Below are 12,536 nucleotides of genomic sequence, written 5' to 3'. Positions count from 1 at the left end.
TTTATATCTGAAAAATGAATTGCCTTAATATTGCTACAGGTCTATTGATGCAAAAACTTCTACTGACTTCTGTTTCAAACTCCTAAGGTTCTCTTAATCCCAACTGTCACAACTCGGATTTGATGAGGGGTTAGTGCATGTTTGAACCAACCTATCCAAACAATCCAGAGGAAAAAGCTGTTCCTGATCATTTGGAAAAACTAATGGCAGCAATTGTGTAACAGGCCATTCATGTCTTAATGATTCATCATTTTGCACTAATGTTCATCTATCATGCCTAAATAGTCCCAGAAGGAGAAACGTTGTGATATGGAATAACAACATAGAAATCAGAGTTGTTAAATAGATGTTAGCGATAATTGCAATTGGTTTCATTAATCAGGATGTTTTGGATAGACTATGTCTGAAAGCCTTGAATAGGCAAGTGTGTGTACTAACTCTGGCTATAATTTGAGGTGAAATGGTCTAAGTTAGGTTGGTTGCACGCAGACATACCAGGAGGTCCAGGTAATCCTCTCTGTCCTCGAGTGCCAATGCCTGGACTTCCTCTTTCACCCTTATCTCCAGGCAATCCTAGGATGTTAAGAATAAATGCATCAAAAAACCATATGTAATGTAAACCATATGTGACTGATTTGCAGCAACATCAAACACAAAGTATATACATAAAGAGGATTTTAATGGCAGACAATCTATTACAGTTGTGTGCATCATGTTTTTTTATTGATTTTAATTAAACCTATAAATACACAAATACATTCAAGGCAGTTTTTTACTAGACCAAGCCAAAAGAGCCCACCCTTAAGTCTATGATATTATGTTCTCCTTCAGTGTAAGTCTACGGGATTTCTGGTCTATTTTTCCTTCCGTCATGCAAAAGTCTGCTTAGCTTGCCGTCTTTAAAAAGATTTTGCCTCTTGTGAAGATAACCGCATACCTCTTTCTCCTGGAGACCCTGGCAAACCTGGGTTTCCTGGGAACCCGTTGGGTCCGGGCTGACCTGGCTCTCCACGGGGTCCCTGGTTGCCAGGTGGGCCTGGAGGTCCAGAAGGACCAGGACTATTACTCCTGTAGTTACTGGGGATCTGGTTCATCATATTATCAATTCTGCTCATTTGTCCTACAAGCAAATGAAACATCAGTTTTAACATGAACTTGATGCAGCGGTCACTAGAATATTTTTATCATTACTTTCAAGTGCCTTACTGCTGACTAGTTGTTCACAGACTTGTCTTGCAACAGAGCGCATCATATTCTGTGATGCAGTATCTCCCTGGAAAAGGGATAGAAAACAGAATAAACTTGATTGTTCTTGCATGTAAAATCATTTTTTTCAATGGCAATGTTGTGAGTTGTTGCCATTGCTAGGTGATTGTTATAATTTTATTGATGGTTATTGTGGAGTTGCAAGAGCCTTCTTAATGGTTACTAGGTTGTAATGTATTGTAGGTGTTTGCTAGGGTGTTCTGGGTGTGCAATGCATGATTTGAAATGCAAGAATGAAAATTGTATGAAAGCGATGCATACCCTTTCACCCTTTTCTCCTTTCATGCCAACATGTCCCTGGAATTGACAGATGAGAAGAAATGAGAATGAATGAAGAAAACACTCAAATCAGTATCACCTATAGCTAGTGACCGTAGGTTTGGTTAGGCTGAATATCACAAATTCATTTACTATTGAAACTTGTACATTTTTGAATTAATATAAATGTCCTTAGAACAATGCCTATGATATTTTAATATGAGTCAAACGCACATACCGGAAGGCCAGTGTCTCCTGATTTTCCTGGTTTTCCTGTATTTCCTGGCATTCCAGGTGATCCTGGTGGTCCCTAAACATATTCATCTCATTAAGCATTACTCGTTTAAAATATAGTTACAATTCAGTTACCAAGAAATAGCCTGAACTTACAATATAAGCTCATTCATAAGAGGACCAGCAGCAAAATACTATTTTAGTTTTTATTCATAATTTGAACTCATTTTTATATTTTCTGTTTTTATTTATTTATTTAAGTTTTAGTAATTGTGTGTTTGTCATTTGTGCAATATGTGTGAGACCCTGGACCACAATACTAGTCATAAGGGTCCATTTTTGGAAATTAATATTTTATTTATACATCCTAGCCAAAGCTAGATAAATAAGATTTTCACTGATGTATGATTTGTTAGGATAGGAAAATATTTGGTGGAGATAAAACTATTTGAAAATCTGGAATCTGAGAGTGCAAAAAATCTAAATATTGAGAAAATCGCCGTTGAAGTTGTCTAAATTAAGTTCTTAGTAATGCATATTACTAATCAAAAATTAAGTTTTACTATATTTATGGTAGGAATTTTACAAAATATCTTCATGGAACATGATCTTTACTCATATCCCTAATGATTTTTGGCATTTAAAAAATCAATAATTTTGACCAATGTATTGTTGGCTATTGCCATATATATAATTAGCCTGATAAACAGCGCATAACTGCATAACATAACTACGAAACATAAGAACTGGGATAGTTGTGGTAAAAAGCACATGCACATTTAAATTCCTGCTGGGTAATAACTCTTAAAATATCAATTGCTTACACTACATTTTAAGGTGATGCTGTGGTAGTATAATTACACAAATAAGTACTGAATAACCTTAAGTACATGTACTTACTATGCAGTTAATGATTAGGTTAGATTTAGAGTTAGTTGTTTGTATGTATGTATGTATAATTTACTGTAATTACTAAAGTAAGTACTAGCAACGTGTGCAATTCAATATAATTCACTGACTCCTTGTGGACAGTATTAAGGAAGAACAGCAAATCTGATGCATATGTCGTATTGCAAATACTTTAGCTGCTGTATGCAAATACTTTAGCTGACTTCGAAGGCTACATGACAGTCTCACACTCATCAGCTATTCAAAAGCTTCCACATTACATACCATTGGTCCCACTGGACCTCTTGGTCCAGACTGGCCTTCATTTCCTGGTGGACCCTGAACAAAAACATATGCCATCATGAACTGTACAAGATGCACAGCTAATAGCATTAGTAAAATTCATTCAATCTGGAAAAAGTTTAAACACGCCCTTGAGATGGGCCTAACACATTCCACTCAATATGTCTGACAAGAAAGAAGATATAAGTCGGATAGCAAAGCTAATACTGAAAACATGCACTCAAACCAGTTCAAGGTGCACTTCAGAATCGATTCTTACCCTTGCTCCAGAAGGTCCGACAGGGCCGAGCGGACCTGCAGCGCCAACAGGGCCCTTAGAAGAAGGAAAAATAATTAATGTCACTCGTCACACTGTTAGATGTTTCAAAATACCGATTTTTGTATCGAACAACCATTCAGCTGTTTGAGGATCAAACATGAGCAATTTTAAATATTGTCAGGATATGACTAAATTCAACCTTTCCATAGAGAAGAAAAACAGGGTTTTACGAAACCATATGAATACGTGTACAAATAAACTTCTTGCAATGTAAAAGTGCCTTCATCCCATACAGGAATAAGTGTTTCTGTCTGTGTATTTCTTTTGGAAGTCAAAAATAAAATGACGTTATGATGAAGGTGTTAGCAATCATTCTGCTCTGTTTTGTTAACCTGCTGTAAAGCTGTGCGAGGGCGCATTTAAGCGGACGTGAGTTGTGTTTGCTGATTGTTTTTTAAGCATGAATGTAATCATAAAGCCATTTATCTGATAAACACATTAAATCTCCTAATCCCACACTGCGGAAACCTTCCAGAATCCAATACACCACAATTTACCAAAGCACTCAAAAACAGCTCAAACAAAAAAAGCACTTACCCGCTGGCCAGGTAAACCTGGGTCACCGGGGTCTCCCTTAGGTCCAGGCCGCCCCTGAAAATGGAAGAAATGAAGCAAGCTTTCACACTCATTTCTCTGTTACATGACATTGAATGGAATTTACATCTCAGCCGTATGTGGATGAGGGGTGAGGGGGCGAGTGAGCGCTGGCTCCGTTAAATAAATGGGTTTGAAGCTTTTAGTCATAAATTACACCCGCACTGTACAGCGCTGTAGCCAGACAGGTTTAGGATTTTAATGTCCCAAGAAAGTGAAACAGAAGACACTTTCCATGAAAAGAGTAGGGACTGGTGTATCATAAAAATCATAGAAATAAACATAAAAATAGAATGCACATAGTTTTAAACACATTAGATGCCTGACACGCCCCCTTTAAGTGTGTTACATTGAAATTCAAAAGTCTATGAAACATTGGCATATTTGTAGAACATTATGCATTTTTAAATTGCAAATTGCAATAGCTTCAGCTTTAGTTAACAAAAACAACATTAATTCAAACGCTATTTCAAACCCTATTTTGGATTTAAGAATAAGGGTCATAATATGTGACCCTTGACCACAAAACCAGTCATAAGTGTACATTTGTCGAAAATGAGATTCTTATGTCATCTGAAAGCTGAGTAAATAAGCTTTCCATTGATATATTGTTTGTTAAAATAGGATAATGTTTGTCTGAGATACAGCTATTTGAAAACCTGGAATCTGAGGGTGCAAACAAATCTAAATATTGAGAAAATCGCCTTAAAAGTTGTCCAAATGAAGTTCTTAGCAATGCATATTACTAATCAAAAATCAAGTTTTTATATATTTATGGTAGAAAATTTACTAAATATCTTCATGGAACATGATCTTTACTTAATATGCTAATGATTTTTGGCATAAAAGAAAAATCGATAATTTTGACCCATACAATGTATTTTTGGCTATTGCTACATATACACCCATGCTACTTAAGACTGGTTTTGTGTAGCAGCAATACAAAATTGCACAGATGCCAATGGACAGAGTTTTGTGCTTTACTTACTGGTTCACCAGGAATAGACAATCCATTGGGACCCTGTGGGCCTGGTGGTCCCATCTGTCCTGGTGGACCCTGCTCCCCACGTGGGCCCATTGAACCCTGCAATTGCAAAGAAAAGGTTTAAATCCTGTTAAATTATCCAGTTTCAGCACTCCAGAAAGAAGTTCTGAGAGAAATGGCTCCACGATGGTATTGATGGAGGAACCTGTTCAACATCTACTTCGGTATCTGAGCATTTGGCATTCATCAGCAGGTCATTTAGAAACTAGAGATGGAAGAGGAAGATAAGCTTACCGGGGGGCCAGACTCTCCCCTCTCACCTCGTGGGCCTTTTGTACCAGGGCCGCCCTGGAAACACAAAGATCAAAGAAAAGAATTTCAGAGGATTCATTATTTTATAAGACAAACTGTCAAACGGCTCTAAAGAGAGCGACGTTTCCAAGTTCACACGTCTGGGGTCTACCCAACGGTCTTCCCTTTGGCTTTCTGACCTTTAAGCGTATCCCTTAAGCCCATGAGTAAGTCACTAGTCATTAGCTCATGCTGTGCTGTTAACCATCGCTAATCCCAGATGTTCAATCCATGCATAATGGTGTGGAGAGAAGAGCCCCCATAATCATATTCCTGTGCTTAATGCAAAGAGCAGGCCTGAAATTACAGCACTGGGGCTTTGGGGAAAATATCCCACCGTCCCTGAACTCTTGATCTTTTCGTCCTCAGCATGAGAAGCGAGATTTGCAGCGGTAGCATGATGACTTCAGAGACTTCAGAGGAAATGTCATGGGACTCTAATGATCTTACCGGAGGGCCCGCTGGGCCTTGAGGACCAATGCTGTCCTGAGCACATGTGCAGGAGTGAGGAAGAGCGGGACATTTGGCTTCATCTCTCTACAGAAAAGAAGATATAAATCAAACCTCCTGAAAATGTTAAAGACCAAACAGCTTTAAAAATGGAAAAGACCTGCAAAAATAAAGACATCTGGTACGATGATGTCATTCTGAAGGTAAAACCTGTTAATTAGTTAACAGTATGTTGCCTTACTGTATATGGTACAAATTACTTCTTGGAATGTAATGAAATGTAGTGTTCTATTATTGGTTATTTACATTAGAGTTTTATATTTCATCTTATGTTGCTGTTTATTGCATTATTTCAGTATTATGCATGTAACCATAATGGTGTTTTGTGTTTGTATCTGGAATTACCTGGTAATTTTGCAAAATATACGGAAATATAAATATAGTAATAATTTTTTAACCATAAATTCAAGTTTCATACATTAAACTTTTTTACCATTTTATTTCACAAATTTTTACAGTGTCACGCAAGTTTCAATAAAGATAAAAACAAGCTGCTGCACTGGCCACAGAAGGAACACAATGGTGTGCATCTACCTGCCCTTCAGCTACTTTCCATTGCCATAAGTATGTGCACACTCCCTTCTAATGAACGAGTCTGGCTAAGCCCTTTAATTCCTGTGAGGACAAATGCTAAAGGAAAACAAAAGTCGACATGTTCCATGAAAGACTGAAAGTCTAACATGTTTTGAAAAGCATGAGGGTTAGTGTTACTTGTCATTACTTTGCAAAATTTACTAGAAATGTAATGAATTTTTCCCCATATTATCAAATTCAGCTATTTTTACTGTATTTGCCATATTATTTACCATATTATCCTTAATAATTAATTGTCAATTGTAATTAAATGTCAAATTTCATAATGGTAAATTGTTGAGAAAATGTACTTTTTGACTTTTGAATAAATACTATGTAAAGTAAGACGCTTTTTTCCAAAGCGACATACAAAAGAGAACAATGGAAGTGATCCAAATCTGCTATTACAAGTCTCAGTTTTTTATATAAATTATATAATAAATAAAAAGAAAACAGATAAGATAAAAAAGAAAAAGCAAGCTAGTGTTTAGAGGTCTTTAATTAATTTAAATTGAGCTTTTTTCTTACATCTTTGTGTCTAGTAAATTATGTTTTGCTACATTACATTGTTTTAATTGTACATAGTCTGACATGATGTTATGCATTAATTTACTCATCACTAACATAATCCAAAAGGTGTTAATGTGTTATGCTATTTGATGAATGTGAACCTATGATCTGAAAGCCCTTTCAGTGCTTTAGAACAAGACAGTGACATATTGCTACAAAGAAACTCCCTAAAGATACATTGAGGAAAAGGGCAATCGCCGTGAAAAAAGGAAGTCACGTCGAAACACAGCTGGGAATTGCTCAAAAGCTTGACAGCTGTATTTAAGGGCTGGATAGCGTCCCTTCTCTGATTACAAACATCTTTTGAAGTCTGCAAAACTCAATGACATTTTTTCAGCACAGGTAAAGTGTGCTTTCACTAAAAGCTTTCAATGCACTGACCAAACAGTTGACGAAAACTCAAAAGAGTTAGAAAAAAAGAGTTAGATGACAATCCATATGCAATCTCTACTTACCATTGCTGGAATATCACAACATTTGTCTCGACTTGTCCAGCCCAAACTGCAGACAATATCAAACATCTGGAGCTGGAACTGAGGGAGAGAAAAAATAGGAACACAAACGGATGTTACAGATGGCTTGCATTGAGCACCGGGACTCAAAAAAAAAAACATGCCCACATGCACCCAACGGTGTTTTGAAAAGCAGAATCAAATCCGTCCAGGTATAAATGTGTGGGAGGACATGTGCTTCATTGAGTATGAGGGGACAAAGGGAACGGCACAGTAGATTCCTTGGATTAATCATTTAGTGCATGGGAGTATTGAAGGGAACAAGCAAACTGTACTTACTGTGGCTGACTGCTTCTTTGAACCACCAGACTTTGCCATTTTTCCAAGGACTTCATAGCCATCTGTGGATATGTTGTTGGCCTCTTTGATCGGTTTCTCAGCCACCTCTTGGCAGTCAATGTTGATTTTGACATTTTTTGGTGAAATAGAAATGTGAAGCTGCAAAAATAAAATTACATTAGAGCAAAGCAGTGCAATCCAAGCATCAGTTTATTCAAATTATTACTCAGTACTCTTGACATCTTGGCTTGCTTCATAAATCTTCATGAAAGGGATTCGCAAAACTGCCTGGTTGACAAAAATATGAAAAACCATCCTTTCCAAAACCTTTCCCATGATCCCAGAGAGCATCAACCCAACGGCCTATAAACTATGTTTAGAGTTACGCTCTCAATTCTTCCAATAACAGTTGCTGTCCAACTATAATGAGTTTAATTAGTTCATTATGTAAAGACATGCCAGTCTTCGAACACAAATTGCGAACCTTCATGTCAGCACATAATATTAACTGGTTTACCAACTGTAATTTCCCCTTTGCAGTCAGCATGAGACACTACATGCGGATGCAACCACCGAAATGCTTTTTTCCATCCTTTTCTTAAAGGGAATACAATGTTTTCTTTATATGTAGCGTCACCACATGTTGCTATTATGTCATTCTGCGGCTGACCGTCTAATGCGCTCGTTCCCCCGACTTGAGCAGTTGCTTTTTTCAGTCAAAAAGTCTGACCAGCGCATACATTTGATATTCATACTTTGTAGATCAGCACTCCAAAAGGAAGGTCATATTTCTTGCCACAATACCGTCAACATCTTTGGCAACCAGCATTTGGCTCCCCACAAGGAGAAGAGTCTGAAATTTTGGCTTTAGATGGAAAGCTTTAGAAGCTTATCCAAATAGTGTGTTCAAAAGCTCCTGGGAAGCTGGGAATGCAATAGTTATCCGTTCAAAAAGTAGCAAAAAGACTATTTTTGACGAAGGGGTAAGTGTCATAACAGACAGGGCCAAAGAACAGTGCTTCCGTCTCGTTTGGTTGCATGGACTGTGCATTCACTTTCTCTAATCCCCCCTTTCTGGCTACTGTGGGTGTGTGAATATGCCCACCATGTGGTTTCGTTTTGCTCTGCTTTAGTATTTTCCTCTGTCCTGTCAGACTTTCATCATATCTATCGGCCTCCATTTCGTAGATGCATGTTTGGCTGGCCATCTTCCCCCACCATTTCCTCAACTGTATGAATTCAATGAGTAAATTCACATTTTAGACAGAAAGTGGTTTCAAACGACAATTTTCCAATTTTATGTTCTGTCTCTTCCAAACTTTTGAAAGCTAACTGAAATGTTTTGAAATGCTGCAAAATGCAAAGTGGCATGAAACGAATGACTGTTCATTACTGTGCTCTGTGGAAAAAAAATATGCAAGATGGCAGACAATGAATATATTCCTTATAGTTAGGGTAAAACAGGGCTAAAGGCACCCTGGGCTAAATGTGCCCTTGATATTATTTTCATCTAAACCACTATATGGCAGAAAAACTCCAAAACATCTGCTTTTCAAGATGTACGTGCAAATTTGTCTGATTCTTCACACTTTTGCGGGCAGCAGCGCAAAGTTGATTTTGTGCTTATACTTGATCTAATATTAGATGTTTTTTTAAATTTTGTAGATTTAAGTAGCAAATGAGAATCGGTAAAATTATTGCATATATTTTAAGACAAAGGTCTTCTTAATGATTTTCAGTTTTGTTTAAGATAATTAAAGCAACAGTTTTTACATAGCAAACGAATATGTAGAAGTATGGTACTTAGGATAAAAAGCTGTTGGGGCTACACTCTTAAAAAATAAAGGTGCTTCATGATGCCGTAGAAGAATCTTTTTTGTCTAAATGGTTCCATAAAGAACCTTTACCATCTGAAGAACCTTTCTGTTTCACAAATGAAAGAAGGTTCTTCAGATTATAAAAAGGTAAGAAAGAGATGGTTCTTTAAAGAACCTTTGACTAAATGGTTCTTTGTGGAACCAAAAATGGTTCTTCTATGGCATCGCTTTGAAGAACCTTTCAATTCTTTCAGAATCTTTACTTTTTAAAATGATTGTGTTTCTGTATTTTAAAATATATATTTTTATATTAACATTTTAATAACAGTATATGTATTGAACAAAAACCTATTTTTTTAAATTAAAATAAGCAGAAAATTGTATAAACTTTGCTAACGTTATTGTTTTGAACAAGTATTAACTTAGACATTATAAAAAAAAACATTTTAGCTAAAGTATTTGTATCAATACTGTGTGCCTTTTGCCCTATGTTGGTGAGCCTTAAATTAAATGTAATAGATTTTTAATCAAAATGAACAACTTTCATCATTTATTTTCAGACAAAATTTGTTGCTTCATAAATTTTCAATACAAATTCTTTTTTGTTCTCTGCAATCATACATTTTGGGCACAGTAAAAAGCACATTGTTGTACCTTAATACATTTAATATTAAAAGTAGCTAAAATTTATAAAATATTTATAAAATATATTATTTTACAAGTATTTCTCAATTGTAGCCATTTTTTTGTGCATGCTATGCATTTTATGCTTAACAAAGTATCATGTTTTTTAACTTGGGAACATGTTACATGTGTGTTAGATTCTACATTTTTTCCCTCAAGTTTTGTCAGTAGTGCATCGCTGCATGACACAAAGGTCGATTTTTGGTTGGTCAATGGGGCAAATTTGCATGACCAATTTAAACACTATTAAAAAGTTAAATCTATGTGTTCAAGTTGTTATTTAAACTTTTTTGCCCTCACTTGAAGCTCCTGACTGCACAGACTCATTTCAAATGACTGCTTGTGAAATTTTGCCACAAAAAGATAAATGTCAACCATGATGGTCAATGCCTCAAATTTGTGTGACCAACTTGAACACAAGCAGAATCTATGTGGGAAACTTTTTCACCATCACATGAAACTCCTGATTGTGCAGTGTCCTATTGAGCTGTCTGGATTTTGATGTGCAACGGTAAATCTTAAAACTAAAAACCAATAATGAGTCTTGTCTCCTGTGAGCTTTATGTGAGCAGTGCTTCCAAACCATTCTCACGACATGACCTTCTAATCTAACTCGGAAAGCTTTTATTGATGGATTACTTTTAGTTACTAAATTCATAATCTGTGGGATTTTATAAAAACAATCAAATGAAATGAAAAGAAAGAGCCACTGTTCTGAGAGGTATTTCGCGGTTGACCGTAGAATCCATTTAATAGCAGTTTTCATTTCCTTAGGCTCTCAAGAGCACTCTTATTAAACATTATACTGGCACGGTGTACACACTTTTGTCCACGCTCATGTCTTAATTACAATAATAATGGCTTGTTTACTAACTGTTACAAAAAAATAATCAACTACAAATCCATCAGGCCATGTGAATCCAATAGGCTTCGCTTTTTTTAAGCAATATTATTTTTGTTGACTTTCTAGTGATCCTGACAGACTTCATGAGTTTCACTCAATGAAATTTCCCATGCAAAACTCTCCACCTTGATGCTACACTTAAAAATAAAGGTGCTTTAAAAGGTTTCTCAAGCGATGCCATAGAAGAACCATTTTTGGTTCCCCAAAAGCCATTCAGTCAAAGGTTCATTAAAGAACCATCTCTTTCTTACCTTTTTATAATCTGAAGAACCTTCTTTCGCCTCAGCTCTTTTGTGAAACAGAAAGGTTCTTCAGATGTTAAAGGTTCTTTATAGAACCATTTAGAAAAAAGCTTCTTCTATGGCATCGTGAAGCACCTTTATTTTTAAGAGTGATGATATTCTGGACTTCTGTTCCTCTAAGTCTGTGGGGGTTTTCTGTTCAACTCCAGTTACTTAGAAAGAATAAACCGCATGATTTGAGCTATCATTCAAGTCTAGATTGCAAATGGTGCATGATGAGGTAAGCAGTGCAGTTTATTATTTAATAAACTGCTGTTGGTTCAAATCCCTAACCCAAAGTATGAGCAATAGTGATAGTGATATTTGCCTTAGTAGGCACAAACCAACCTGAGAGGAAACAACTTACTCAACAATCACTTTAAACAACTTTCTCAACTCTCAAAGCAGGGTTTAAAAAAAAAAAAAAAAAAAAAAAGGTTTCCTTTTTATGTAACCAGTCTGTAATTTTGTAACCAAGGTGGTCAGCTAATCACCACCTTAGCTTAAAATTGTTGTTCTGTGCTCACATCTCCAGCAATGCCAGTGGTTCCTGAACATACACTGGTGAGCCAATGCTTTTTCATGAATCCTGGACCACAAATTAGACCGCAGCCACAATCCAGACTATATGACATCACTTTGACAGTGAACTCATTGAAATGATGTCAATGGGTGAATCTCAAGAAAAGATTCTCATTATTATTATTATTCATGAGTCCAATTTCTATAATACAGTATATATATATATATACACTGCCGCTCAAAAGTTTGGGATCAGTAAGACTTGTAATGTTTTTTAAAGAAGTCTCTTATGCTCATGCAAGGCTGCATCACAATACAGTAAAAAAAATATTGCAAAAAGTTATTACAATCTAAAGTAATTATTTTTATTTCAATATACTTTAAAATATAATTTATTTCTGTGATGCAAAGCTGAATTCAGAAATCATTCTAATATGCTGATTATTAGAATTATCATTGTTGAAAACAGTTATGCTGCACTGGTTCCAAATGTTTTTTGGAACCTGTGTTTTTTTTTTTCAGAATTTTTTGATTAATAACAACTTAAAAAGTATCAAATATAATATATCAAACTATGAATCTTTTCTAACAGTAAAAGTATCAGGTTCCTAAAAAAATATTAAGCAGCACAACTGTTTTTAACATTGATAATAAATCAATATTAGAATGATTTCTGAAGGATCATG

The 12,536-nt window shown here is 35.9% G+C and overlaps 1 protein-coding gene across 4 annotated transcripts in view; it reads right to left on the bottom strand.

Annotated features, from left to right (window-relative positions):
* Positions 1 to 12,536, bottom strand: part of col12a1a (collagen, type XII, alpha 1a) — an 84,552-nt gene that overhangs the window by 6,895 nt on the left and 65,121 nt on the right. For all 4 annotated transcript variants that reach the window (XM_073827406.1, XM_073827405.1, XM_073827403.1 and 1 more), the window contains 13 exons: positions 7,643 to 7,801; positions 7,307 to 7,384; positions 5,649 to 5,735; positions 5,142 to 5,195; positions 4,851 to 4,946; positions 3,806 to 3,859; positions 3,209 to 3,262; positions 2,932 to 2,985; positions 1,763 to 1,834; positions 1,528 to 1,563; positions 1,207 to 1,273; positions 938 to 1,120; positions 496 to 573 (listed from right to left, as the gene is read on the bottom strand). In XM_073827406.1, the coding sequence (XP_073683507.1) occupies positions 496 to 573; positions 938 to 1,120; positions 1,207 to 1,273; positions 1,528 to 1,563; positions 1,763 to 1,834; positions 2,932 to 2,985; positions 3,209 to 3,262; positions 3,806 to 3,859; positions 4,851 to 4,946; positions 5,142 to 5,195; positions 5,649 to 5,735; positions 7,307 to 7,384; positions 7,643 to 7,801 (1,072 nt within the window). The remainder of the gene's footprint in view (positions 1 to 495; positions 574 to 937; positions 1,121 to 1,206; positions 1,274 to 1,527; positions 1,564 to 1,762; positions 1,835 to 2,931; positions 2,986 to 3,208; positions 3,263 to 3,805; positions 3,860 to 4,850; positions 4,947 to 5,141; positions 5,196 to 5,648; positions 5,736 to 7,306; positions 7,385 to 7,642; positions 7,802 to 12,536) is intronic.

This window comes from Garra rufa, chromosome 21 (genome assembly GCF_049309525.1).
Source record: "Garra rufa chromosome 21, GarRuf1.0, whole genome shotgun sequence".
Lineage (NCBI taxonomy): Eukaryota > Metazoa > Chordata > Actinopteri > Cypriniformes > Cyprinidae > Garra > Garra rufa.
This window is presented reverse-complemented; position numbering and strand designations above follow the sequence as displayed.